Source organism: Oncorhynchus kisutch, linkage group LG14 (genome assembly GCF_002021735.2).
Source record: "Oncorhynchus kisutch isolate 150728-3 linkage group LG14, Okis_V2, whole genome shotgun sequence".
Classification (NCBI taxonomy): Eukaryota; Metazoa; Chordata; class Actinopteri; order Salmoniformes; family Salmonidae; genus Oncorhynchus; species Oncorhynchus kisutch.
In genome coordinates, this window is record NC_034187.2 from 53,743,652 (window position 1) to 53,771,227 (window position 27,576).

At 43.1% G+C, this 27,576-nt stretch overlaps 2 protein-coding genes across 7 annotated transcripts; both read right to left on the reverse strand.

Annotated features, from left to right (window-relative positions):
- Window positions 1–778: 778 nt before the first annotated feature.
- On the reverse strand, window positions 779–12,489 carry LOC109903123 (transcription factor AP-2-epsilon). Of its 4 annotated transcripts, none has more exons than XM_031789303.1 (7): window positions 12,316–12,489; window positions 9,607–10,062; window positions 7,030–7,084; window positions 4,821–5,052; window positions 4,146–4,264; window positions 3,674–3,812; window positions 779–1,802 (listed from the first exon to the last, which is right to left on the reverse strand). In XM_031789303.1, exons 1-7 carry the CDS (start codon window positions 12,355–12,357, stop codon window positions 1,541–1,543), a joined length of 1,305 nt encoding a protein of 434 aa, XP_031645163.1. In that variant the 5' UTR covers window positions 12,358–12,489; the 3' UTR covers window positions 779–1,540. The 4 variants fall into 4 exon arrangements, with proteins under 4 accessions (XP_031645163.1, XP_020355336.2, XP_031645165.1 ...); XM_020499747.2 differs by having other exon boundaries at window positions 9,619–10,062; window positions 12,316–12,488; XM_031789305.1 differs by lacking the exon at window positions 12,316–12,489 and adding an exon at window positions 11,366–11,594 and having other exon boundaries at window positions 9,619–10,062.
- A 965-nt stretch (window positions 12,490–13,454) lies between these two features.
- On the reverse strand, window positions 13,455–20,492 carry ncdn (neurochondrin). 3 transcript variants are annotated; one of them, XM_020500549.2, is made up of 8 exons: window positions 20,228–20,312; window positions 19,917–19,993; window positions 18,983–19,187; window positions 17,610–18,863; window positions 15,170–15,414; window positions 14,766–14,981; window positions 14,286–14,428; window positions 13,455–14,132 (listed from the first exon to the last, which is right to left on the reverse strand). In XM_020500549.2, coding segments are annotated over exons 2-8 (2,487 nt in total). In that variant the 5' UTR covers window positions 19,919–19,993; window positions 20,228–20,312; the 3' UTR covers window positions 13,455–13,710. The 3 variants fall into 3 exon arrangements, with proteins under 3 accessions (XP_020356138.1, XP_031645166.1, XP_020356139.1); XM_031789306.1 differs by lacking the exon at window positions 20,228–20,312 and adding an exon at window positions 20,344–20,492 and having other exon boundaries at window positions 13,528–14,132; XM_020500550.2 differs by lacking the exons at window positions 19,917–19,993; window positions 20,228–20,312 and adding an exon at window positions 19,354–19,885 and having other exon boundaries at window positions 13,528–14,132.
- Window positions 20,493–27,576: the final 7,084 nt, after the last annotated feature.

Below are 27,576 nucleotides of genomic sequence, written 5' to 3' on the forward strand. Positions count from 1 at the left end.
CTCTCTCTTCCTATACCGCAGACAGGTGATTAATAAACATTAAACAATCCCTCCTCTCCCAAACACACCGGAATCTGATGGGAAGAGCAGCATATGTTTGCCTGGAGGCACAGAGAGATGGAGAACAACCCTGCTGAGTGTCAGATATAGGGAGGGGGAGGTCACAGTGAGATAGGATGGGGGAATTGATACTTGGGGTAATGTGGAGGGAGGGGGCAGGTAAGGAGGTGTAGAGAACAAGCAGATAAGAGGTAGTTTAACAGATGGGGGAGAGGGACGGAAGCTGAGGTGCGGTGTTGTGCACTGGTGTCGCGGTGGTCTCCCAGGTAACGGTGGGGCTGGCGACTGCCTGGCACGGTGACAGTTACCGCTGTGATGGTGAGGGATCGTTTTCACTTCATCGCTCTGCCGTAAATGGGCTCTCTGAATTTGTGGCCCCTGGGGTGCACGTTCGCATCAGTAATTATTAATTTGTGTATGTGAGAAAGGGAGGTGGGTAGTGTGTCTATGGTTAATCATAAGTGGTGAATTGCTTATTTTTTTAAATTAGCAACATATTTTCTCTATCAAAGACGTTTTAGTAAATATTTTTAATTGTACATCTTAAGACATTATTTTTGAGATAAAAACATTTTAAGAATTCACCTGAAATTGTACTTAAACCATTCATATTTTGAAGGATCTAATTCATGGCCAGTGGTTTGTAGGTATTAGAATTAACCTTGAAAAGCATCCTTCCACCATTATCGACAGTGAATGATAAAACATGATACCCAGACAGTCTGCATCAGTTATTCTTTAATAATATATTACATTTATGCCGTAATACAATAATAACAGTAATAACATTAATATTAAACATACACAGTAAGTACAAAATGATGTGTTTTTTTTCTTAATTTACCCACACCTACCCTCCCCTTCACCAAAAAAAATCCCATAGCTGCCTGTGACACCATGCCCCCACCCCCACCCCCAAAGAACTCAATTACCCAGCAGCACCCACATAGAATCGTAGTACACAAACTGCCCATCCTATGGGGTGGAGTTGGACGGTATCCAATGTCCAGATGAGGAATGAGCAAAACTAAGAAAGTTGGCTGTCCTGGATATTTTCAAAGTGGGTCCAAGTCCAGAGAGTCAAACAGACTTTGAAGGGAAGTAAGCATAGAGATAAATAGTCGTATCTCTACGGCAAGTAGAGGGCATTCCAATGAATGCCGGTTGGGGTATCATCTTGACAGTCAGACAGACATACAGGGACATGAAGTCAGAACTCATTCAGAAAATGTCATTGGCAGTTAGGAATGGACACTGCCTAGAAAACCAGCAGCCCAGAAGAAGTCCATGCGTCTTTGAGTGAAGTGGCCGACACATATACAGCACAAACATCACCATGCCCTTCCCTGTGAGGGATTGGGCCGCAGGAAGAATTTGGGGAAGAAATATGTCTTTGTCCTCTTAAAGGAGGCTAAGAAAGGATGGAATATGGAAATCAGTCAGTCCATCAAATCTCCAATCTCGTCAGAAGGCGTCCCACCTATTTGCGGTGCTTCATCTCCTTCTCGTGGTGCCCCTTGCCACCCCCCTGGTCCTTGTCCAGCATTTTGATGGCCTCCACCAGGTAGCTCTGGAAGGCGGAGAGGGCGGCGCAGATAGCGGGGGTGCCGAAGCCGTGGGTGAGTAGGCTGAAGTGGGTGAGGTTGCTCTGGACCCCGTGCTCCAGACAGGGGTTGGGACGGCTCGCCCCCAGAGGAGAGCGGTCCTGGGACATCAGGTCCACAAACTCCTTGCAGATCTCCCTGAGGAGAAAAAGTTAGAGAAGGGTTAGAATTTTTCAATGCCAACGTCAAACATTTTCAGGTCAACGTTTGACAATGTAATGGGACGATCATCACACTCATTAAAACTATACACATATTTCCCAAATAGCTTCGTCTACTTCACTTAAGCCCAAAATATTTTTTTGTTGGCGTCTGCCCTTCACGCACACTATGTACAGTGGGGCAAAAAGTATTTAGTCAGCCACCAAGTTCTCCCACTTAAAAAGACGAGAGGCCTGTACTTTTCATCATAGGTACACTTCAACTATGACAGACAAAATGAGAAAAAAAATCCAGAAAATCACATTGTAGGATTTTTTATTAATTAATTTACAAATTATGGTGGATTATTGGTCAATAACAAAAGTTTCTCAATACTTTGTTATATACCCTTTGTTGGCAATGACAGAGGTCAAATGTTTTCTGTAAGTCTTCACAAGGTTTTCACACACTGTTGCTGGTATTTTGGCCCATTCCTCCATGCAGATCTCCTCTAGAGCAGTGATGTTTTGGGGCTGTTGCTGGGCAACACGGACTTTCAACTCCCTCCAAAGATTTTCTATGGGGTTGATATCTGGAGACTGGCTAGGGCACTCCAGGACCTTGAAATGCTTCTTACGAAGCCACTCCTTTGTTGCCCGGGCGGTGTGTTAGGGATCATTGTCATGCTGAAAGACCCAGCCACGTTTCATCTTCAACGCCCTTGCTGATGGAAGGAGGTTTTCACTCAAAATCTCACGATACATGGCCCCATTCATTCTTTCCTTTACACGGATCAGTCATCCTGGTCCCTTTGCAGAAAAACAGCCCCAAAGCATGATGTTTCCATCCCCATGCTTCACAGTAGGTATGGTGTTCTTTGGATGCAAATCGGCATTCTTTGTCCTCCAAACACGACGTGTTGAGTTTTTACCAAAAAGTTATATTTTGGTTTCATCTGACCATATGACATTCTCCCAATCTTCTTCTGGATCATCCAAATACTCTCTAGCAAACTTCAGACAGGCCTGGACATGTACTGGCTTAAGCAGGGGGACACGTCTGGCACTGCAGGATTTGAGTCCCTGGCGGCGTAGTATGTTACTGATGGTAGGCTTTGTTACTTTGGTCCCAGCTCTCTGCAGGTCATTCACTAGGTCCCCCCGTATGGTTGTGATGTCTTGTGATCATTTTGACCCCACGGGGTGAGATCTTGTGTGGAGCCCCAGATCGAGGGAGATTATCAGTGGTCTTGTATGTCTTCCATTTCCTAATAATTGCTCCCACAGTTGATTTCTTCAAACCAAGCTGCTTACCTATTGCAGATTCAGTCTTCCCAGCCTGGTGCAGGTCTACAATTTTGTTTCTGGTGTCCTTTGACAGCTCTTTGGTCTTGGCCATAGTGGAGTTTGGAGTGTGACTGTTTGAGGTTGTGGACAGGTGTCTTTTATACTGATAACAAGTTCAAACAGGTGCCATTAATACAGGTAACGAGTGGAGGACAGAGGAGCCTCTTAAAGAAGAAGTTACAGGTCTGTGAGAGCCAGAAATCTTGCTTGTTTGTAGGTGACCAAATACTTATTTTCCACCATAATTTGCAAATAAATTCATTAAAAATCCTACAATGTGATTTTCTGGATTGTTTTTCTCACATGTTGTCTGTCATAGTTGAAGTGTACCTATGATGAAAATTACAGGCCTCTCTCATCTTTTTAAGTGGGAGAACTTGCACAATTGGTGGCTGACTAAATACTTTTTTGCCCCACTGTATATCTGTATGTATATGCAACACTTGAGATGGTTCAGTATTAGTGAGACTGTATCTACTGTAAGATTGTATTAGGCCCAGACAGGGATCACGAGACACTCACTTGGTGGCCAGCAGCATACTGCGTCGTGTGGGAAGCTGCTCGGGGTCACTCTGCCGACACAGATACTCTGCTGTCGCTCTGGCAGGGAACTCCGTCTCGCACACATACCCAAAGTCACGGGCCAGGTGGACTGCCTCACCTGGAAGAGATAGAGAAGACTAGTGAATGGCCGGATGTCAATGTGGAGGTTCGGCAGGAAATAAGGCAAAGCTCCGTTTTTTTACGTGGTGCTCTTGTTTGGATTTACCGTTGGTTTATGGTACTGCATGGTCTTTTATGTTACTATTTATTACCAATTTTCATTCAATTTAATTGTGCAAATACATTTTGGTTGAACAGTTAATTACAGTGGCAGTAGATTTGAATCGAGATTTGACTAAGCGATAACTGGGGAATATGCCCTCTACCTAGAGAGCTGTGTTCACCCAGGAGTGTCTGTCAGTATGTGTACAAGTTACTGTGGACCTCTTACCCTCCACTAGAGCCGTCAGGAGGGTGACGTTGGCTGCCTTGCGCCGCCCAGCGGGGAGATTGAGCCCAATCTTCTCCAGACGCTCTCTCAGACAGCGCCCACCATTCTTTGACTTTGCCCTGAGGGAGGAGAGAGGAGCCAGAGAGACCAGCTTAAGACCTGTCTGTGTGGCCACGTAACAAACTGCTGAGCCTTGTCCTTGGCTGTGGCTGCCCACTCCTAGGTCTGTCTGTCTGGGCTGCTTTCACACAGAACTCCATGGCCATAGTCTAGTACTGCTGCCACTTGATGGTTTCATTTGGTCCTTTGCTTTTGCGTTCCATTTTTTGTTAGATATGGGTGCCAAAGCACTTCATAGAAGGACAATGATTTGAAATATGCACTATTGTAATCTAATGTATGAACACTGAGCAGGAAATGTGGTTCATTGCATATTTTGGGGGGAGGAATTGAAAATGTCTTAAAATATATGCATTATTACATTCTCTGTGGCGGAACATTTGCCACTGGATACATTAAGCAATCAAGGGGTGACAAATATTGTGTTCTATTGTCCAGAATACATGAATACATCTGTTGTTCAGAATTGTCTTATTTGATTTACAATCATGTGTGAAGCCTTGAAGCCGTGTCTCTCTCCACTGAACCCCTTACTCCAAACTCCGACCCTCTCACCTGCGCAGGACTCCGCCCAACAGGGAAGCGTTGAGGCACTCGGGCGGGGCCAGCCGTCGCTGCACCTCCCCCACGGTGACCTTGTACTTGGAGGTAGAGCTGAGGAGGGAGAGGCGGCCGGGGACGGAGCAGAACACCTCCCCCGGGTTGGACACAGAACCCATCCCTAGACCATCCTTACTGAGGTGGAGAGCCGACAGGGACGAGCCGTTCAGCTTGGAGGGGATGGGAACTGTGGAGAGAGAAGAGAGAAGAGAGAAGAGAGAGAGAGACAGAGAGAGACAGAGAGAGAGAGAGAGAGAGAGAAAGTGTGTAAAGGTGAGAGAGAGGGTGGAAAAGAGGGTGGGGTGGCAAGATAGGAAGAGAGATGATAGAGAAAGATGGGTATTGAGGAAGGGAGAAAGAGTTTAGGTGAATAAAAATCATATTTCCACAATCCTTTCCAATATACAAGTAATGCGTTTATTACATGGATAATACATCCAGTGGCACGTTTTCCCATGTGTTGACAGCTCTAATTCTGGCACCACTATTGCTGTTGTTGTTTTGGTCACAGCAGGTGGGTTCCCTGTTTCTTTAAGTAACACATCTCATTTAGATCTTATTCACGCCTCACTACTTTCACAGTCACTTTTCTCTGACTGCTAAGCTTAAAGACCTTCATTCTCAAGTATTGAATGTTGCTAGAATTTAAGTTGCCTCTTTGCAGGTTTAAAAACTGGGAGAAACTGGGGACAAAGCAGTACTACCATATGAATGCCAATCATAGAATTGTGGCTGAGAACGCATTTGAACTGTTAAAATCTAGGCATCATGGTAATATTTGCAGTTACTTGAGAGGATAATTCTGAAAAATTATTACAATTTAAAACAGCCATTCAGTTCCTAATAATGATTTATGTCGATGTAAAAAAAAAAAAGAAAGTTACATCATCTTTTAAACCGTTAATTTGTTTTCTTGAAATTAGCTGATGTAGCCCACTAATCACACGTCTTTTCATGCCAGGACTGTGGGCTGGGATCTAAAGAGTGTGTGGCTCCTATAGGCTGAACTGAGAGGATTGAATTAACCCTTTCCCTAGGTGAGCGCGTGTGTGTGTGTTATTATGTATGAGTGTGCATTACTGTGTGTCTATGGTATCTTAGTATCCTCTCCTGCCCCCGTGTGTGTGTGTGTGTGTGGGGGGGGGGGGGGGGGTTCTGCATCTATTCCCCCCTGATCCCTTTGGCTCAGTGCATCCTCCCAGTGACTAGCTATACTGTTGCGGAGTTATCTCTGTGCCTACTGTCAGCTGTGCTAGAGCTGCCGCTGTGATGTTTTCTCTCCACTCTCTCTCCGTGGGCGGCGTGCGTCTCTTTGCGACGCCCCACTGTGCGGCACAGATTCCCGGACAGAAGGGAGCTCTCTCTATCCCCCATTCAGAGCCAGCCAGGCCCGGCCGCGGTGCAGTGTAGAGGTCTTTAAGGTCTCTGTGTGTGTGTGTCTCTCTCTGTGTTCTGTTTCGCTCGCTCTCTCAGATCCGCTTATTCATGTAGGCTTTGAGTTTGTTCTATGCACTTAAATCCGTGGCCATGAGTACGCACTGTAATTGATACACTCTCAACCTCGGCAAATCACTGGAATGATAGTCATTCCTCTTGAAAATGAGTGTTGTTTGCAAAATGTTAAGCATCGCTCATGCATAGATGTCATGTCTCCGGTGTAGTCACTAAAGCGGATTTGGAATTTAAGTATTTCAAGCTGTATGGAATTCAACTTGAATTGGTTAATCGTGCCCCTGTGTCTTGTGAAAAATCCTAGTTCTTACTATTGGTAATATTAGAGTGATCACACGGCTGTGAATTTCTCCAGAACTCCTCTTTTATCACTTCTTTCCCCTCCCTTTTCCTTGCCCCACTTCTCTTCTCTCCTCCTTGCTCTAATCCTGCTCTCGCTCTCTCCCTCTTCCTCTCATATGACCATGAACAGTTCATTAAGAATGACTGCCTTTAGGGTGAAGTCTGCAGCCGAGTATTAGAGAACTTTTTGACTTCAAATGAAATAGCAAAACAGAATTATTTATAGTGTGTGTGTGTGGTGTGTGTGTGTGTGTGTGTGTGTGTGTGTGTGGTGTGTATATATATATATATATGCTGGAGGGGTGGTTGGTGTTTATAGGGAAGGGTGCGCACACACACACACACACAGAGAGAGCTCTGCCTCCCTTACCTTTCTTAATGACGGAGTGGTCCAGGATGCCCAAGGCTGATCCCTCCTCCATTCCCTGTGTTGGGTAGATACAGTGGCCAGTCAGGATCATTTATTCACTACCCCCACCAGCCAATTCAAAACCAGTCTGGGCCAAGTGCAATCTATAATTTAGCTCTTGTCACAGTGTAAGAAAATTATAACAGTTGATTGGCAGATTTGCTAGAGTATTGTGGTTTGTTAGGGCATCCGTGTTGGAAACTAGACTCAGAAGAGGGCCGAGAAGCCGGGGTTAATTCTATGTTGAGGTGGTTATTGTGGGGCCCTTATCATAATGCAGTGTATGAGACTTAGCAGACGCTTTTATTCAAGGCCAAGTTAATACACTTACAGTGTCTGTGATCTCTATGAACGGGGTGGAAGAAAAAGCAGTAAACAGAATTTACTATTTCTTGAAATTGGCTGTGCAAATACACAATGTTGTGTGGTCAGAGAACAAAGAAGAAGACAAAAGTTGGCCCTGCTTAACATGGTCTTCACTCTATGAAAACCTAGACAAAGAACTGACATTTTGTGTCTGTGAGTTGAGAGCGGGCTATTGGCATGATCATCACTTTGTCAATTCCATGTCTCTTTTACACATTTTATGTTGTGTGTATTTTTTTTACATTAAATGTTGCAAATAAAAAACTATAGCCTAAGTAAGGTATGTTTTTCACTTAAATGACAAAAGGGGCTAATCAATTAGCCTTCATGAGATGAACCCTGCGACCGCACTCCTTTTCAGATGTGAATTCATGGACGTCGGACATTTTCAAAAATGTAATCATTGTGCCCAATTTTCAAGTTACTAAATCTTCATGTAATTATCTATCTTAAGCCTACATATTTTTATATGGATGGATCAGGCCTACTTGTCTTTTCAGCAAATAAACTTTATTGAGGGGGGGGTAATCATTAAACTTCAAAAATAAAGTGACCAATTTAATTCGCTATAACAAATTCAACAAACATTTCAACATTTTAAACGTTGAAGTGTTTGCCATTTGTGGGGTATTTCTATGTTATTCTACATGCGTCAATGAGGAGTGTTAGAAAAAACATCTGCAGAGAGAGATGCTCTTCGTCTCGGATTTATATGGGGCTCAAACTTGCGAATTTAATCCATTAATCAAATAGAAGGTTCCGTCAAGAGAGAGCGTTTAACACAAACATGCTCTGGATGACTCCATGCCTTCCGCTTGAGTAAGTGTTTCTTTGTATTAATGACCACGGGAATCAAATTGGTTGCGCCGAATTGTGTCAGAGATTGCAGGATGCTTTGAACAAATGCGTCTGAATCTGCACCTGCTTGTGTGTGGTTGACTACTCAATAAATCCATAGCAACGTTTAAACTATTCTTCTTGCTAAAATTGCATGCATACCATAATATGTTCAACACTTCTCCCCATGACTTCAATGGATACCGGCTAAAGGCACCAACGAAATGTTGACTTGCTTCGTGTGTTAGAGGATAGACTATAGGCCTAATAAATCAGGCTTGAATTTAGACACATTAAGAACAACAAAACTATTCAGGAAGGAAATAATTACAACTTATAATATTTCATATTATTATGTACATTTTTCAGGAGATTAGCATCAATTTTGTTAATTTTCCCGCTGCAATTAATACATTGTCAATATGTCATTGAAATCAGAAACAAATTAGTTATATGAGGTAATAGTATAAATGCGCCTATTATTTTATTGATATCGTACTATTTTATTAATATTTCCAATATCCATGTCTATTTCAATTTACCTGAAAGAAATAGATTTTCCAAATAATCTATTTAAGAACTGCGTCCACAAAATAGGCTAATATAGTTAAACATATCACTAAAATATTTTCAAGGTCTAAGAATGTAAATGATAGTTGCTTTCAGATATATTTGTTTGATCTCTGCCCGCTATATTTAACATAACAACACTTTGGGGATTAGGTTGAACTAATATAATTTTTAAGCTAACGAGACAAGCGAGCCCCTGCAATTAGTGGACCAATTCCATTTAACATGATTAGGCCTACATGTATCCATCAACGCAATCATCACCACTTAGACAAGTCTCTAGCCTATTTACACTGCCACCGGGAAAAAGATGCCATTGGTCTCTAAATAAAGTGTTTAAACTGTGCGTATACTCTCACAATAAGATCAGGGCGAAGAGCAAGTTCATTTCATTTGACAGGTGGCCACTTCGAAACAAGTATTAGTGTAACAGTTGGTAAATATGCAATTTTTCACCAAATCTTATATGAACTGCATTTACAATTAGGTATTTTTCTAAGGTGGAGCCTTTGGGAGAAAAAAGCTAGTGTGCAAAATACGCATCAAAAGAAGACTGTCACAGTAACAAAAGAAAAGAGAATCCTTGCCATACACACAATTATTCACTAGTTCCTATAGATTCTTCCACAAAATAAATTGTAAACTAATGCAGCAATATCTACATAATGGGTGCATGGGTTAGGCTATGCGCTGGAAGGTGACTTTTACGCACGACCAATATAGTGTTTGTGAACGGGAGAAGGAATAATAAAAAGGTCCACGCACAAATAAACCCACCTGCATGTCCTCCAGTCCGTGATGTCCAATGTGCATTCCAAGAGGCCCGTCCCCTAGCGCTGCGGCACCCTCCCCAAGTCCGTGGAGAAGCCGGGGTACACCGGGGTACTCCCGACGGTGGTCGAGGCTTAAAGCCCGGTGTGACTGTGACAATAGCCCCCCCTCGTCCGCTCGCGACCTCTGCGAGTGCCATGCCGCTTGCTGATGCTGATGGATGGAGTTGATGGAGGTGTAGGGGTCCGATAAGTGAGAGTATGCAGAGTCCTGGCTCTGTGAGTATGAGAGCGAAGACTGTGGGTATGGAGGGGGGAAGTACGGAGGTTGGAAGTCAGAGGCCGGTGTGTGGCAGAGCGGTGGAGCCGAGGAGTAAGCTGCCTGGTTCAGCGAGGAGAGTTGGGACAGTCGCCCGCTGGGCGAGGAACCGGTCAGTCCGTCCGCGCGGTCCTGTGCATTAAATACAAAAAAAGTAATTTAGGCTTCTAAATCAAACTATTTTTCGATTACATGCAAATGCATCAATTTACTGCACCAAATGTCAGGCCTATAATTAAATGTATTTTTAAAAATCACCTCATCTTTGCAAAACTATAAATAGTAGCCTAAGCGTTATCATAAGCACATTACAATTCGTTATTGATTGTGATTAACTGAACTGCAATGAAATTGAAATCATAGAAATACAATTATTTTAAATCAGTTCGATAGAGCATATAGATCTGTACAAAACTTAGTCTGTCTTGACCACACAAAAAAAATACAAATGTAGCTTAAAATTCAACTATTTAATTATAAAATGTCAAAATAACTCAAGGTGTTTGATTTGCATGCCAGACAGGCAGCAGGTGCCTCTGGCATCGCTGCATGACAGTGTCAAAGGTCATGGCCACTGAGAACCCCAACAGAACAAAGGACAGGTATCTAATGCGCAATAGCATCATGTTGCCCCAGGAAATACAATACTCAATATTATAAAATATGTGAACACATTTATGACTACAGGAACTTATAACATATTGCAAATATGTTCAAGTTAAATGTAAAGCAATATAGCCTAAACATAACTTTAGCCATTTTGTCTGAATTAATTTGGGAGTCATCATGTAATATTGTATTAACATACTATCATCAATGCAATCATTTTACAATATTCTCCAACTGTCCTGTAGTCTTCACATATGCATGCACTTCCTGGTTAAAATCGATTTTTCTAAAGCTGGGTCCCTCCGATCGATTTTGTTTTGTTGGAACAATGTCCATTATTAGAAACTAACAATGGGGGATTTAAAAGCAAAGAAAAAAGTTCATTTAAAATATGTATAAAATAATAAATGCCAACATAAAACCAATAACCACTAGACTAATATATAGGTTACCATCTGAATATGTATGCCTTATACATGTCACACCCCTTTAGTAGTTTCAATTTTCACTATGCTCACCACAGCAACACGCAATGGTACTTTTACAAAAGTATTACTACCATCTCAAAGTGCCATTCTGGTTTTACTCGGCTCTCTTTAAATTCATATTTCGACGGACACTTTGATGCGGTCCGACATTCCGCATACAGCCGATCTATCCGGACAGCTGACAATGACAAAAGCGGCGCCGCTAGTGCGAAGTTAACGTCACATATCTGTGCCCACTCGAGTCAAGACAAAGTTGTAGAAATGGAAAATGACAAGACCATATCGGACCTAACCTGGTCTGCAGACTAGCGCGTAGTATTGAATTTACAAGGACTCACCATAGCCGAATATGTGTGGACTAACATCTCTTCTGGTTACCCAAATTCACGGTCTAGGATATGGATGTCTTGTCCGTGTCACCAAATAGTTATAATCCAAGATACTTTCATGTGTCAACAAGATCCATACAGGAAATAGCTAAAGCTTTTCTTCTTCTTGCTTTTACAAATGACTCAATCCTCAACCACGTGCTGTTACGGATGCTTCTGTCAGAAAGTGTCCTAAATTTTCTCCATGCATGCGCTACTTATAGGTTTTCCGAACGCGCTCAACAGAAGAGGGGAGGGGTGGGGGTTGGGGGTCCAGTTTTCTTAAAGAGATATTCATTCAGACAATCATACATTTCCCCACATGTATGTTTGATCATTTTCCTACCTTTACTTTCTTTTTAGATTCGAAGTTATTAAACTAACCAGACATCCCATATTATTTGCCTCCTGTTTTAAACGCCAAATGAGAGGTCTCGTCCCCTGATTTTGGCACAGAGTATGCATCAAATAGCCTATTAGTCTATATGAATCAATATCCAGCCTTCTGTTTAAACTGCCGCGTAATCAAAGCATTACGCACGCTATCCACCTCGCTCAACTTTGTGAGATACAGATAACACAAAACAACTTTTAAAGTGTTTTTGAAATATATTTACATAATTTTGAATAATTTGATTGTGCTCACCATGACAATGAGTGAATGTTATCTATACCATTTCATTCACCCAAATTGGAAAACTGTTAACATTTGCAATATCGATCCGTAAAACCATTATAACATCAAACAAGTTCTGTCACTAGTTCTTGCCACTTTACAAAAACTATTTAAAAATATATATATATTCATTGTAAGCCCTATCTAGCCCGATCAGTAATAGCATGAGAGAAATTTTTTTTCAAAATTCATTAGCCATTTTATAAACTTTTATCAATTCAAGCATAGCCTAATCATTTGTTACCTGACAGTAGGGCTCAGTCTTCGTTCGAGATTTCCAAAGCATGATGACCTTGTTGTAAAGGGTGTCCGGGTTGCAGAGAATTGGAGTTACGTTTGGACAAGGGGTTATAGCGGGCAACAGGAGGATGGATAAAGACGAGCTGAAGGTAGACTGATGAGTGAGTTAGTTGGGAGTAGCGACGCAGGAGTTTTTTGTATGAGTCACACAGAGACATGGACGGAAGTTTGAGGAGGGGTGTGAGGGCGGGAGGTGAGGAATCAAGAGGGCTGCTAAATAAGGGCAAAAAGAGGGTTAGAGTTTTAAGCCAAAAGGAAACATTTGAATAGATAACACAATCCCGTTTATTAAATCGAATGCGTTAAGTTGGACTGTAAATGTGCAATTATACTATTACGCATGACCAAGACATTTTAAGCAAACTGTATAGACTAGATTTTTATCAATTACAGGCAAATAATTATATTTAAGCGTTTCCATAGATATGTCATTTAAAACGGAATTATAACCGTACACCATACTTCAGGCTACTGGTGTCTCTACTTGCTACTGTATCATTTGAAAACTATGTCCAGACTTGAGACCCTGCAGGTTTTATCAAAAATGTATCAGGAAATTAACATCGTCACTCTCTTTTTGTAAGAAAGAAATTAAGTAAAATGCAGCGTTGCAATCTAAAGACTTATTTTCTCTGAAATGTAACGTTAAAACATTTCAGTTTTATGGATTGAGAATATCTGCCAAACAAATAATTTGCTATTAGTTTCACTGATATATTAGGGTCTTCAAAATAACTTCCAACGCGTAATCTATGCATCATTCTGGGATGTACCATGACCCAAAATGCCACACTGCTGTCAGAATGCCATCTAGCGGTAGAAAAAGCAACATGCATAGACATGGAAAGATATTGGTTCACTTTAACTACAATACCACATAGTTACTATACCAATTATATTAGTCTAAAGTGTATGTTCATAAACTGCATCACTCCTTTCAGAAAACAGGAACATTGGTTTTAATGCATATGTCCTGTAAGTGTTTTGAATTTCAGTAGTAAGCAGGACAGCTTTGAGTGTGGATACCATCTCTTCTCTGTTGAAGGAACATTCTGCTTCAAAATGAAAACACTTAAGATGAAATCTTTAACAAAATAATTCTTTATTTTATTCTTAACTTTCATACATGTAACAGACTTCTTGTATAGTCATACCATCTTACAAACAAGTGAAATATTTATCAGGAAGCGTATGACAAAGCAAGTATAGCCTGTTACTAAACAATGATATATTCAGCCATTTTGTCTTAGTCTCGAGGCTGAAGTTTTTCCTGATCATGTTACGTGTCTGCTCAGGAAAAACTCCTGGCCCTCATCTTCATGATCAATACACAAGTGCTTCAGTTTGTGGTAAGGGATTTCATCAGACTGTCCATGCTACCCAAGGCTCCCTTGGCACTGCTCTTCAGGAGGACACTGATATCCTGTCGACAGAACGGGCACTGGAGTGCCACTGCGCAGAGGGCCTCCTCTAGTGCCCCCTGGGTGTGGGGGTCAGGCAGGGTGCTACAGGAGCCCAGCATGGCGAGGGTGTGGTTGAGCCAACCCTCCTCCCTGACCAGGGTGATGATCCAGGGCTGGGCCTTCACACAACCTCCCAGGGCCTGCAGACCCAGCCTCCACAGCTCCCCAGCCTCCTCCCACCACTCCTCCCAGGCAGGGCTCACCCTAACTGGGCCCGGGCCCGAGCTGGAGTCCAGGGCACCACGGAGGAACCGCAGGGCTGCGGAGAAGAACCGCCTCTGGCTTGCTTCAACCGGAGCTGGAACATGGTAGAACAAATACAAAGACAGGCTTCAATGAATTTAGAGGGAATGTATTAGGCATACATTCATATAATTGTTTATTTTTGCAATTGTATTAAGACAGAAATTGGCCCGTTCACTCATCGAAAAACAAAGCCATGTTAACTCACCTTTAGGAGCTGGTTTAAGCCTGCCAATCATGAGCCCCAGAGTACAAAGATTGGCAGCCAGGACCAAGAGGCGGGGTTTGTGCAGGAGAACAGGAAGTGCTTCACTCAACAGTGACTCAAGGCTTCTGAAACAAGGGTCCTTTCTGAGAGACAAGATTGTGCATAAATAACAGATTTTGTCACACAGGTTATATTGTAATGTTATGCATCCCCAATGTGAACTTGCAGTTAGTGAAATATTTACCGTTGAGGGGGAGATTCAATTTAATTTATTTTATAATCAACAACACAAAACGTCCCCATTTTGCTGTATAAAAATCCATCCCAACTAGTCACCAGTATCTGTAAATTCAACTATGCTATGTGTGTTTTATAGCGTACGTGTGTGCATTTCAGTCTCTACAAAACATTAGTTATACAACACATACATGTGTATTTGGGTCTCTGCAAGTGCAGCTGTGTGTAGTGTTTATTTTGTACCTGACTCGCTCCGGCTCCGTGACAGTGAAGTTGAGCAGGGCCGAGCAGGCTGTCTCCATACTGGGGTCCCGGGCTAACGCTGCCCCTCCCTTCCCCCGCAGGTCACCCCATCCCTGGGTTAGGAAGGTCACCAGGAGACCTGGGGTGTCCAGGGTGAGCAACACCTTTCTTGGGGCGTCCTCTGCAGAGAGGTGGCACAGAGCTGGGAGGAGATACCTAGAGGGGGGGGGGGAGCAGGAGAGGCTGTGGCTGTGGCTTAAGATCCTGTTTCTCAAATGCGGTCAACTCCTGATAAATGCACACAGCTTGGGACTGTCAGCACTACCTGTACTAAACTCAGTATGCAGTTACCAGGAGCAGTTTTTTAAAGAATTCAATTGGGACTGGAATCAGAGTCAACCTACCTTACAGCATCTTTGCCTGTCCAAGCCCCTCCCTGTGAGCAGTCACCTACAGACATCTCCGACATCCAATTGGAAAGACCCTGGTCGTGACTCTCTCCCTGCAGATGGCTTCTGGCGTAGCCCATCAGAAAGGGCAAGAGGGCAGTCACTTCCTCCTTGAGACATGAAGTCTCTTCGGCGAGCCAGGCGCAGAGGGAACGGAACGTGGCGAAAATGAAGGGGTCGCCGTAACGACTCGGATCAACCTGGAGAAAAATACTTAAAAGTCAGTTTCAGAATCAGAGTTAGCCTTCTCTTACAGGAGTACTCTTTGAGCAAAGCTGAAAGTGTGATGTAAGGTAAACACTACCGTATTGGGTAAATCCATTTGAATTCAATCCCTTTTTGACAGCACCCCTTTTGATTTGAACGAAGCCTTCAATATATTTCCCCATTGTAGGAAGGCTCAGAAAGTGACTTTTTGGACCTGAATGTCAAAATGTAAACGTGTTCAAAGTGAACCCATTTTGCACACCCCACCATAACATGAGACATCCATGTCTTCATCACTGGAAAATATAGCCCTTTGCACTTCTACCCGTAAACAGGTTGAAAATCTTGAGACTGATAAGCACCTAAATTGGAACGTAGTGGCTGTACAGTTAAATGCTATACATGAGTTTCAGAGCTCAGGGTCTCCGCTCCACAGCTCTGTATGGATTTTGACTGACAGTCGTTCTGAACTTGACCACCGCGTGCAACAAGAAGTTGGCCACATCCCTCCCGCTAATTTGGCAACTTTTGCAAATTTTTTGTTGTCCGAGTGAAGGAAATACTGCAAATTACGAGGAGTCGATGTATTGTGAAAAGCGAGACGTTGAGGATTCAAACAAATATTTCTTTGATGTCATACAAGCAAGCCAAACGCCTGTAAGTCCAAATGTGCACTTCACATCTCCATCTCATAAAACTCATGTAATATACAGTGTCAATGTTTATGATCACTAAGTTTGATGTACAGTTACAAGATGACATGGGTTGTCCTGTACAGAATGAGCCTGTTTGTTGTATTGTGAAGACAATTTCCTGCGGACCACACATCTGAACACACTCACGAAAGCCTAATACTGTAAGATTATAAAATACAATTTAGCTAGTCACGTTGGAAATAGAACAAGCTTTCAAATTATGCCCACCTGACCCAGAATGAGATTTATTATGGACCGCTTTTTGGATTGCACAAACAGTATTTGTGTAAAGGCTACAAGTGTACTTGCTCTAGTTCCTCAACGGCACAGCTAGGGAGAGCTAAAAATAAACACTTTATAGCTGAAGACTCTTCGAGTCATATAAACGCATTGAAATTACTTAGGAACTGTGCACACTTAGGTGTGTGGCCACTTGGAAACACCAGTTAGACCACTCACTCAAAACCTTTGTCATGTCTCAAATTTTCCAAGAATATTCTTGTCATGTTACTGAATGCATTTCCAGATTTCGTTAAAGAAATTAGGTAAAGGACAGTAAAATGCACATAAAATCAACAGTGTAATGTTTGGATTCACTCGTGTCAGGTGAACTGTTGTGTCCTCACCTTTTATCTAATAATTTTCCCATAATCTCCAAACTGTTTTCTTTTAATTGCTACCATGGGTATGAATATGCTTTCCATATTTCTTCTGTAAGAAACATTTCAATTTAGCCCTATCCATATAGTGGAACAGGTAAAAAAAATAAAATCAAAAAGTAAAATCAAATAAAAATCTTTTTTTTACATTTTTTTAAGTTACCTTAAAAAGGTAAATTATCCCTAAATATATATTCGCATAGACTCTATTTTACATTATCTGAGGTTCTTGTTTTGTGCCCTCCATCAGTTGAGGCACAAATCCTACAATTCTGTAAAGCAGGGTCTAAGCTACGTGAGTATTACATTTTCACCCATATTAGAGTTCACCCATATTTTGATAATTAACATTAAAAAAAAGGTTAACATTTTATTTTAAATAAAAACATGAATACATTTTTCAAGATATTTTAGAATAGTTTGACAACCCTTTTTGTGAGCTTTTAAATGATACCAAACTCAACCGTTTAGCTTTTCCAGTGATGAAGACATGTAATGGTAGGGTGGGTATGCAAAATGGCTCAACTTCGAGCACCTCTATCTTCTGAAAGTTTCGGCATTCAGGTCCAAAAAGAGTCACTTCCTGACCACTTCTTCCATAGGCAAAAATGTATTGAAAGTTGTTTAAATCAAAAGGGATGTTGTCAAAAAGCACTTGAAATCAAATGGATATACCCATTGTGAATTTTGTGTGTCTGTGCTTTGTACTGTCCATGACACAGTTACCTTGTGGGAAACATGATTTGAATTTTACTCCACCTACACTTTCTTACAGACACTCTGGCTGATGTGAAAAATGAGTATGAATGCAGCTTCTTTGCCTCGTTCTCTTACCTGCTGCAGGTGATAGATGACTGCCGAGAAGGCCTCCTCCAGAACCCGGAGAACCTGCCTGCTCTGCTGCAGACTGAGTCCAGTGATGGCAGTCTGTGGCTGGGCATCGCTCTGCTGGGCGACTCCCTGGCTGCTGCAGGCCTGCTCCATGGCCGCTTCCATGACGCGGTAGCAGGCGGTGAGTGTCTGTTGCAGCTGGGGACTCAGCTCTGTATCGGGAGGCTCCTCCAGGCCCATCCTCACCTCCACACAGGCCCGGTTCACCAGCAGGCAACAGAACTTAGGTGGCCCCACAGGCTCCCAGCCGCACAGGTCCAACAGGCAGGCGGAGAGGACTAACACAGGGCCTATTTGACCTGGGGTCAGCTTAGCCTGCAGCATGGGCCTCAGGGCCGCCCACAGACTGACCATAGTTGGTGTTAGGTCAGTGTCCTTTGGTGTTCCACCTGGCGAGGGGAGGAACTGCGGCACCAGGGCACACATATCGAGCTGGGTGAGGCCAGTGGCTTGGCAGAAGTCTTGGGAGACTCTGGCCAGGAGAGAGAGGAGTTCGGCTGGGTGCTTACTCCAGGCTCTCTCTTTAGTTTTGCCTGAGAGCAGGGCACCAAGAAGGGGTAGTCCTTTTTCATGGCTCAGTGTCTGTTTCTGCCCCAAGGCCCGACAAAGAGCTGGGACGGCACCCCTGGCCAGGAGCTGATCTGGGCCCCGGGGTAAAGCACACACTGTATTCAAAACCTGGTAACAGTCTGTAGCCAAGGCCTCATCCAGTTTGACTGTTGAATGGGAAGTTGGAGCTCCATTTTCTGCAGTACCTTCCTCAGAGCCTGTAGGGCTCGTCGCATCTTGAGACGGTGCTTTGAATCCTGCAGTGTCCTGGACAGGCTCCTTGGTAGTGTTCGTGCTCTGTGATGACTGTTCATCTTCAGCCTGGCTTGGCTGGTCTGGTTCCATCCCTTGTCTAGCCTGGTGCTGGGCTTGTTTCTGCGGGCTCCATTTGGGCCCATCGGCCAGCAGCCCTAGCAGTAGAGGGATGGTGGTAAGGAGCTGTGGGTGGGCGGCCATGTCTGGGTCTGTGCTGAGGGCAGCCAGCAGAGCTGTGCCCAGAGAAAGAAGCTCCTCTGGGGGCAAGCCGGAGGCATCACTCCCCCGGACCGCAGTCACCAGCAGGCGAGCAGGAAGACTCAGCCCCACCGCCTCAAAGATGCGCCGCAGTGTCGCAGTGTCAAGCTGGCCTGCTGGACACAATCGTGTAATCTACAGAACAGAAAGTGAGGGATGGAGAATATAAGGGTGAAATTTTTTTGTTACCCACCATACCAGATGAAATAGAATTACTAAGGGTCAGAGATAAGGTAGACTGGTGACACTCTTACCAGGAGGAGTGCAGCGAGTGTGTGGCTGTCGTTTTTGGCGTGGGTGAGTGTGTGTAGACAGCGCTCCAGAACCTCGCGCTGGGCAGCAGACAAGCCATCTATCGCCAGTGGCGCTCCCTCTCCTTCCTCACTGCCTGTGTGTTCGCCACTGGAATCACTCTCAGAACTCACAATAAATGTACCCTCAGCCATTGCTAATGCCATCCTGTAAACACAATATACATATCAGTGGTGAAAATGAGTGAGACAGAGATCCAGACAATGCCCCATCTTCAAAATTGAGGTAGGAAGACATCAACCTCTACTGCATCCTATACATTGGATTAGTGAGCAAAAATAAACCACTCTGCCTTTTTTTGTCAAGAGCTTACCTCAAATTAGTCCTTTTGGAAGTTTTTCTTGATAAGCCATTCTCATAAACAATTTAGCTCCACGCTCTAGACCAGTGTTTTCCAAACTTGGTCGTGGAATCAGCTGTGTAGTGATAGGGCGAAAACCAAAACGTGCACCCAGGGGGTGCCCCAGGACCGAGTTTGGGAAACACTCGGTCCTGGGGTGCCGCTGTAACATAGAAATATGGCCATGTGGGAACACGAACCTGGCCTAATCCTATAAAAAAGGTGAGCGACAATTTAACCTTGTATTTTTAGGAAAATATGTATCGCTGCTATGAAAGATAAGGTCCTTATTACTTCCTAAACCGTACCGTATGCGATTAATGTTAATGTTCAGACCGAGCGTCGGGGCTCTTGTGGAACTGAGAGTCATGCTCAAGGGCTAGGCTAACTCAAATTAGTAAGCTTTCCAAAGTGTTGTGGCTAATGAACTCATATCGTTCACGTTCCCGCGTACATATATTTTAGCATTTTCTTTGGCATACATTGAAAATTACTGTGATAAAATAATTAGTGGAAGTAGCTACAAACATACTCACATTTAGGCTAGCTGCGTTCTTTATTTGTTCATTCAACTTTCAGCGCTGCACAAGAGAATGAGATCCACGAAAGCAAGCTGTCAAAACAAGAGATGGTTAGAACAACCAATCAACGTGATCAACAAATTATAATCGGCCAATCATGAGGAGGTTCTTTGACATGTAAGGACGCCATTTTGGTTGGTGGCCCGTTCTGGGAACGTTTATATTTTTGGTTGGCAAAGCAAAATATTGGCACATTATTTCAATGCCCTTTGATAATGTTGTGTTTAGTCATAGCAATAAAAGTTACTCCAAAATATTGCAATTACTTGGCTGCGTGAGACGGACGTGATTGGATTAATCGTGTTTAGGTTTATATTGTAGAGACACGCACAGACAGCTGTGTGTTATGTGTTAGGCTAGTAGGTGGTTGTGTTGTACTTACCAGTACCCAGTGTTCGCGGGGTCCGACATGCCAATCAACCTGCTATCTGCCAATCACGGGAATGCCTGGAATGTTCTGATGCCGGGCATTCTGGCGGTTGGCGGAGGGGGTTGGGCAGAGGGATGGAGCATTGGAAGTTAAGACCAGGTTTAGCCTTTGTTCTCTCTTACGTCTGGGCTTCACAAGAGGTCACGGTTGGCTTGTGGGGTATCTTTCGTTTATTTGGCGTGGGCTACGGCCAAACAGTAGCCTGTGTAAAGTGTAACCCTCTGCCTGGACAATTGTTCCTTTATGATCTAGTCAGGTCATTACAATATTAAGTCGCAAACTTAAGCAAGACCTCTCAGAAGCCAGTTTTTGTGAACTTTATTGAACAAAAATACAAACGCAACAATTTCAAATATTTTACATTGTTACAGTTCATATATGAAAATCCGTCAATTAAAATAAATAAATTAGGCTCTCATCTATGGATTTCAAATGACTGGGCAGGGGCGCAGCCATGAGTGTGGCTGGGAGGGCATAGGCCCACCCACTGGGGAGCTAGGCCCAGCCAATCAGAATGAGTTCTTCCCTACAAATACTCCTTAGAAGGTGAAGAAGCCAAATGTGGAGGTCCTGGGCTGCCATGGTTACAAGCAGTGTTTCCTCTAAGCTGCACGCCCAAGACTGCCACGCAGCTCCCCAGGACTGCCACGGAGAGAAGCACGAGATTGAACTTCACTCAACTTTCTAGAGCAGTGGTCACCAACCGGTCGATCTCCAAGGTATTCCTAGTCAATCGCCAAACATTTCTGTAAAAACCTCAACGATAAAGCCTTGTACTCCTTTTTTTTTTTGTCACAGGCTGTTGGCGGTAGGTGCACCCAATTCAGCTGCCCTGTGCACCTGGTAGGCGAACTATTGCCATTTTGAACCATTTCATGTGTCTGAAGGTAAAAACTCTGCCTTCCCGGCTGGTGCAGAGAGCAAATCAAGTGCACTGTAGGCCTACCGCTGGCCAATCGTATGGCTCAGATGACCATGTCTGCAGTAACGTAGCAGACACAAAAGAAAGCTACAGCAAAGTTGATACTTTGAGATTTCAAAACGTTTAAAACCATGACTAGAGACTAGACTGTCAATGAATACCGCAAAGATACGTTGTTTTTAAGTTCTTACTCAGCACTGTCAACACTTTGTATTCATCGCTTTTACAATCCATAAAACACGCATTCTTCCTATTTATACAGCATTACAACAAGTATTGCAGTAGTATTGAATGAGTATTAAAGTGTATCTATAGGCTTCCGTTATTATTAGTGGCAAGTTTTTATTTAATATCAAAGAATATTTCACTTTCACTGTTCATAGGAGTAACAACATGAATTTGTGCATGAGGCAGAAATAATGCGGTGTGACTCGAGTTTCGCCATCAGTTGGAACACTGTGTCCCATTTTGGTCAGTGTCAGTGGAGGGAAGGGAGAGCTGAGTGATGTTGAGAGGCGGATCCTCAGTCTGCTGCTCTCTCCCTTGCTGAGACTGACCATCAGCATATCGGAGCAACCCAGAGCATATCGAAGCAACCCAGAGCATATCGGAGGATTTCTGCCGATCTGGATCATTACACCGGATCAGTAATCCGGATCATGGCAGCTAGCTAGCTGCAAACAGTGGCTACTGTTAGCTAACGCCTCTGTCCCGAAGCTAGCACCAGCTAGCCTCAAGCTAGGCCCATGCTAATTCTAGGGCTACAATACCTCCTTTGCCAATTGGCCTGGATCCTTTATTGTCGACACGGAGCCACGCAATCTATCGCGACTGGACTTTCGACGTGATCGCCCGATGTGGTCTCTATTACGATATCGCCGCAGAACCATCTACTAGCCCCGGCCCGCTAGCTTTTCTGAACGCTGTGTCCCCTGATCGCCCAGCGTAGTAGTGACTACCGAACAGCACCCTGACTCACCTATTGCTGCTCTTTTGACCCTATGATCACTTGGCTAAACAGCGGATGCCCCCTGGACTGTTTCAATAACAAGGTATCTCATTTTGTTTACCTGTTGGCCCCAGCCTCGAACTCAGGTCCTGTATGTACCTAACTTACCAACTCTGCCCATTCATCGCCATTTACCCGTTGTCTTAGTTCTCCTGATCAACACCTGTGATTGCTTTATGCCTCTCTCTTATGGAAATATGCCTTGTCTACTGCTGTCTTGGCTAGTTTTTGTTTTATTTCACTGTAGAGCCCTCAGTCCCGCTCAAAATGCTCTTAGCTCTTTCATCACCACCCCACACACATGCGAAAATCTCACCTAGGTTAATTGATGCCTCCAGAGACAAAACCTCTCTTATCGTCACGCAACGCATAGGTTTACCTCCACTGTACTCCCATCCTACCATACCCTTGTCTGTACATTATGCCTTGAATCTATTCTACCACGTGCAGAAATCTGTTCCTTTTATTCTCTGTCCCAATGCACTAGATGACCAGTTATTATAGCCTTTAGCCGTACCCTTATCCTACTCCTTCTCTATTCCTCTGGTGATGTAGAGGTTAACCCCTGTAGCCCCCAGTTCCACTCCTATTCCCCAGGCGCTATCATTTGTTGACTTCTGTAAGCATAAAAGCCTTGGTTTCATGCATGTTAACATCAGAAGCCTCCTCCCTAAGTTTGTTTTTTCCACTGCTTTAGCACACTCCGCCAACCCTGATGTCCTAGCGGGCCTGAATCCTGGCTTCGGAAGGCCACCAAAAATTCTGAAATTTCCATCCCCAATGACAACATTTTCCGTCAAGATAGAACTGCCCAAGGGGGTGGAGTTGCAATCTACTGCAGAGACAGCCTGCAGAGTTTTGTCATGCTATCCAGGTCTGTGCCCAAACAGTTCGAGCTTCTACTTTTAAAAATCCATCTTTCCAGAAATAAGTTTCTCATTGTTGCCACTTGCTACAGACCCCCCTCAGCCCCCAGCTGTGCCCTGGACACCATATGTTAATTAATTGCCCCCCATTTATCTTCAGAGTTTGTACTGTTAGGTGACCTAAACTGGAATATGCTTAACACCCCAGCCATCCTACAATCTAAACTAGATGCCCTCAATCTCACCCAAATTATCATGGAACCTACCAGGTACAATGCCAAATCTGTAAACACGGGGGCACCCTCATAGATATCATCCTGACCAACCTGCCCTCTAAATACACCTCTGCTGTCTTCAACCAGGATCTCAGCGATCACTGCCTCATTATCTGGGTCCGCGGTTAAACGACCACCCCTCATCGCTGTCAAACACTCCCTTTAAAACACTTCACTGAGCAGGCCTTTCTAATCGACCTGGCCGGGTATCCTGGAAGGATATTGACCTCATTCAGTCAGTAGAGGATGCCTGGTTATTCTTTAAATGGGCTTTCCTCACAATCTTAAATAAGCATGCCCCATTCAAAAAATGTAGAACCAGGAACAGATATACCCCTTGGTTCACTCCAGACCTGACTGCCCTTGACCAGCACAAAAACATCCTGTGGCGTTCTGCATTAGCATCGAATAGCCCCCGCGATATGCAACTTTTCAGGGAAGTTAGGAGCCAAAATACACAGACAGTTAGGAAAGCAAAGGATAGCTTTTTGAAGCAGAAATGTGCATCCTGTAGCACAAACTCCAAAAAGTTATGGGACATTGTAAACACTGTCACCACCTAAATACTGTCAGGTGGATGGATTATCTGGGCAAAGAAGAAATGCCCATTAACAGGGATGTAAACAAATGTGTGCACAAAATTTGAGAGAAATAAGCTTTTTGTGTGTATGAGGGACTGATGTGGTGTACTCCTCAATGCCATTGGAAGAATCCTGGAAGGTATTTCAGTCTGTGTTAGCAAAACAGTCCTGTAGTTTAGCTGGGATGTTTTATTTCAGCTCATGAAACAGGGGACCGACACTTTACATGTTGCATTTATATTTTAGTATCAAAACTATCTATTGAACACTTATTCTTTAATTGTTTGCATAGTGAGGTGTTCTGGACTGATGTGAAGTTATAAATTGGCAAGAAAATTCATACAACCATAGAAATAGAAAGTTTATTATTTTACTACACTGATTCTACAATTGAATGTTAGTATTTCATTAATCTCTTTATTTTATATTGAACATTTTTCATACACAAATCAAAATTTATGAAGAAAAAGCCCCATTTAATATTTTCAACTGATTTGGAAAATTATTTAGAATCATTAAAACGAATGCAAAACAAAATGTCTGAAATGTATTCGCAACATGTCTGTATTGGATTTAATATGTTTTGTTTTTATTTATTTATATTTATTTGTTTTGATTTATTTTTCCTCTGTAATTTCTTCTTTATGTAATCCCTCTGGCTGTTCTGTCTTTTGTGTTTTGTATGTTACTATTGTTGAATAAATAAACAATAAACATTTATAAATAAATTACCTCTGAGAAGCCAGCAAGAATAAGCAAGACCAAGCAGCAAAAATAAGGATGTGACCTCGGCGATTACCCTTCACAATAAAACTCCCGCAATGAAGACGGTAAAAAAATTACAGACATTGTCGAAATTCCTAAAATTGGCAAATGTTAGCAGAGTTAGATTTTAACCCATATCAAAAAAGGAACAAATTATATTATAGCATTGACAATATTGTAACTAGCATTAAAAGTAATGATTAAGTTCCTACGGTAACAAAAGTAATACAAATAAAACGTTATTTATCATGCCACTGTTAATAATAATATAGTAGGCTTAAGGTCATTAAAATCATTTGAATGTAAAAACAATGTTAATAATAATTTTAATATTATCATAATAATACACTTCAGGAAACATGTCTCTTATGACCGAAAAGAGCTTCTGAACATCAGAAGAGCGATTAATTGCAGGAAAATAAATGGGACGAACTAAAAGCACGTACATCCTACCAATGGGACATTAAAAACTGGAATGTCTTATGTTTCACCGAATCGTGGCTGAACGATGACATTAATAACATACAGCTGGCTGGTTATACACTCTTTCGGCAGGATAGAACAGCAGCCTCTGGTAAGACAAGGGGTGGCGGTCTATGTATATTTGTAAAAAACAGCTGGTGCACGATATCTAAGGAAGTCTCAAGGTTTTGCTCTCCTGAGGTAGAGTATCTCTTGATAAGCTGTAGACCACACTATCTACCTAGAGAGTTTTCATCTGTATTTTTCGTAGCTGTCTTACATACCAACACAGACTGATGCTGACACTAAGACCGCACTCAATGAGCTGTAAACGGCCATAAATAAACATTCGGCCATAAAATCAGTTTTACCTCATTTCTACCAGCATATTTAATGTGCAACCAAAGGAAAAAAAACTCTAGACCACCTTGTCTCTGTGTGTGGAGTAATGTACAAAGGTCTCCTTCGCCCTCCATTTGGCAGTCTGTCCATTATTCTATCCTCCTGATTCCTATTTACAAGCAAAAATTTAAGCAGGAAGCAACAGGGACTCGGTCAATAAAAAGTGGTCAGATGAAGCAGATGCTAAACTACAGGACTGTTTTGCTAACACAGACTGAAATACCTTCCAGGATTCTTCCGATGGCATTGAGGAGTACACCACATCAGTCCCTCATCAAATCCCTCCCTCACTAGCTTTAAGCACCAGCTGTCAGAGCAGCTCACAGATTACTACACCTGTACATAGCCCATCTATAATTTAGCCCAAACAACTACCTCTTTCCCTACTGTATTTATTTTATTTATTTATTTTGCTCCTTTGCACCCCATAATTTTTATTTCTACTTTGCAAATTCTTCCACTGCAAATCTACCATTCCAGTGTTTTACTTGCTATATTGTATTTACTTTGCCACCATGGCCTTTTTTTGCCTTTACCTCCCTTATCTCCCCTCATTTGCTCACATCGTATACAGATTTGTTTCGACTGTATTATTGACTGTATGTTTGTTTTACTCCATGTGTAACTCTGTGTTGTTGTATGTGTCGAACTGCTTTGCTTTATCTTGGCCAGGTCGCAATTGTAAATGAGAACTTGTTCTCAACTTGCCTAACTGGTTAAATAAAGGTGAAACATTTTTTTAAAGATAAAAAGTCACTGACTTCATCAATAAATGCATCGATGACGTCGGCCCAATAGTGACTGTACGTACATACCCCAACCAGAGGCCATGGATTACTGGCAACATCCGCCCTGAGCTAAAGGGTAGAGGTGCCAATTTCAAGGAGCAGGACTCTAACCTGGAAGCTTATAAGAAATCCCTCTATGCCCTCTGATGAAGAATCAAACAGGCAAAGCATCAATACAGGACTAAGATCAAATCGTACTCCACCGGCTCTGACATTTGTCGGATGTGGCAGGGCTTGCAAACTATTACAGACTACAAAGGGAAGCACAGTCGAGAGCTGCCCAGTGACTCGAGCCTACCAGACGAGCATTAGCTGTTCCGGACGACTGTGTGATCACGTTCTCCCCAGCCGATGTGAGTAAGACCTTTAAACAGGTCAACATTCACAAGGCTGAAGGGCCAGACGGATTACCAGGACGTGTACTCCAAGCATGTGTTGACCAACTGGCAAGTGTCTTCACTGATATTTTCAACCTCTCCCTTTCTGAGTCTGTAATACCAACATGTTTCAAGCAGACCACCATAGTCCCTGTGCCCAAGAACACCAAGGTAACCTGCCTAAATGACTACCGACACGTAGTACCCACGTCTGTAGCCATGAAGTGCTTTGAAAGGCTGGTCATGGCTCACATCAACACCATTATCCCAGAAACCCTAGACCCACTCCAATTTGCATACCGCCTCAACAGATCCACAGATGATGCTATCTCTATTGCACTCTACACTGCCCTTTCACACCTGGATTAAAGGAACATCTATGTGAGAATGCTATTCATTGACTACAGCTCAGCGTTCAACACCATAGTGCCTTCAAAGCTCATCACTAAGCAAAGGACTAAATAACTCCCTCTGCAACTGGATCCTGGACTTCCTGACAGGCTGCCCCCAGGTGGTGAGGGTAGGTAACAACACATACGTCACAACACATACGTCACACTGATCCTCAACTCGGGGGCCCCTCAGGGGTGCATGCTCAGTCCCGTCCTGTTCTCCCTGTTCACTCGAGACTGCATGGCCAGGCACGACTCCAACACCATCATTACGTGTGCCGATGACACAACAGTGGTAGGCCTGATCACCGACAACAACGAGACAGCCTATAGGGAGGAGGTCAGA

Coding starts and splice junctions, on each gene's coding strand:
- LOC109903123 (XM_031789303.1), bottom strand. CDS start 12,357: ATGCTTTGGAAATCTCGAACGAAGACTGAGCCCTACTGTCAG. Junction 10,063..12,315: donor AGACTGAGCCCTACTGTCAG/GTAACAAATGAT, acceptor TTTAATGCACAG/GACCGCGCGGACGGACTGAC. Junction 1,803..3,673: donor AGTATGCTGCTGGCCACCAA/GTGAGTGTCTCG, acceptor TTTTCTCCTCAG/GGAGATCTGCAAGGAGTTTG.
- ncdn (XM_020500549.2), bottom strand. Junction 18,864..18,982: donor CACTCGCTGCACTCCTCCTG/GTAAGAGTGTCA, acceptor TCTGTTCTGTAG/ATTACACGATTGTGTCCAGC. Junction 14,429..14,765: donor ACGGAGCCGGAGCGAGTCAG/GTACAAAATAAA, acceptor CTTGTCTCTCAG/AAAGGACCCTTGTTTCAGAA.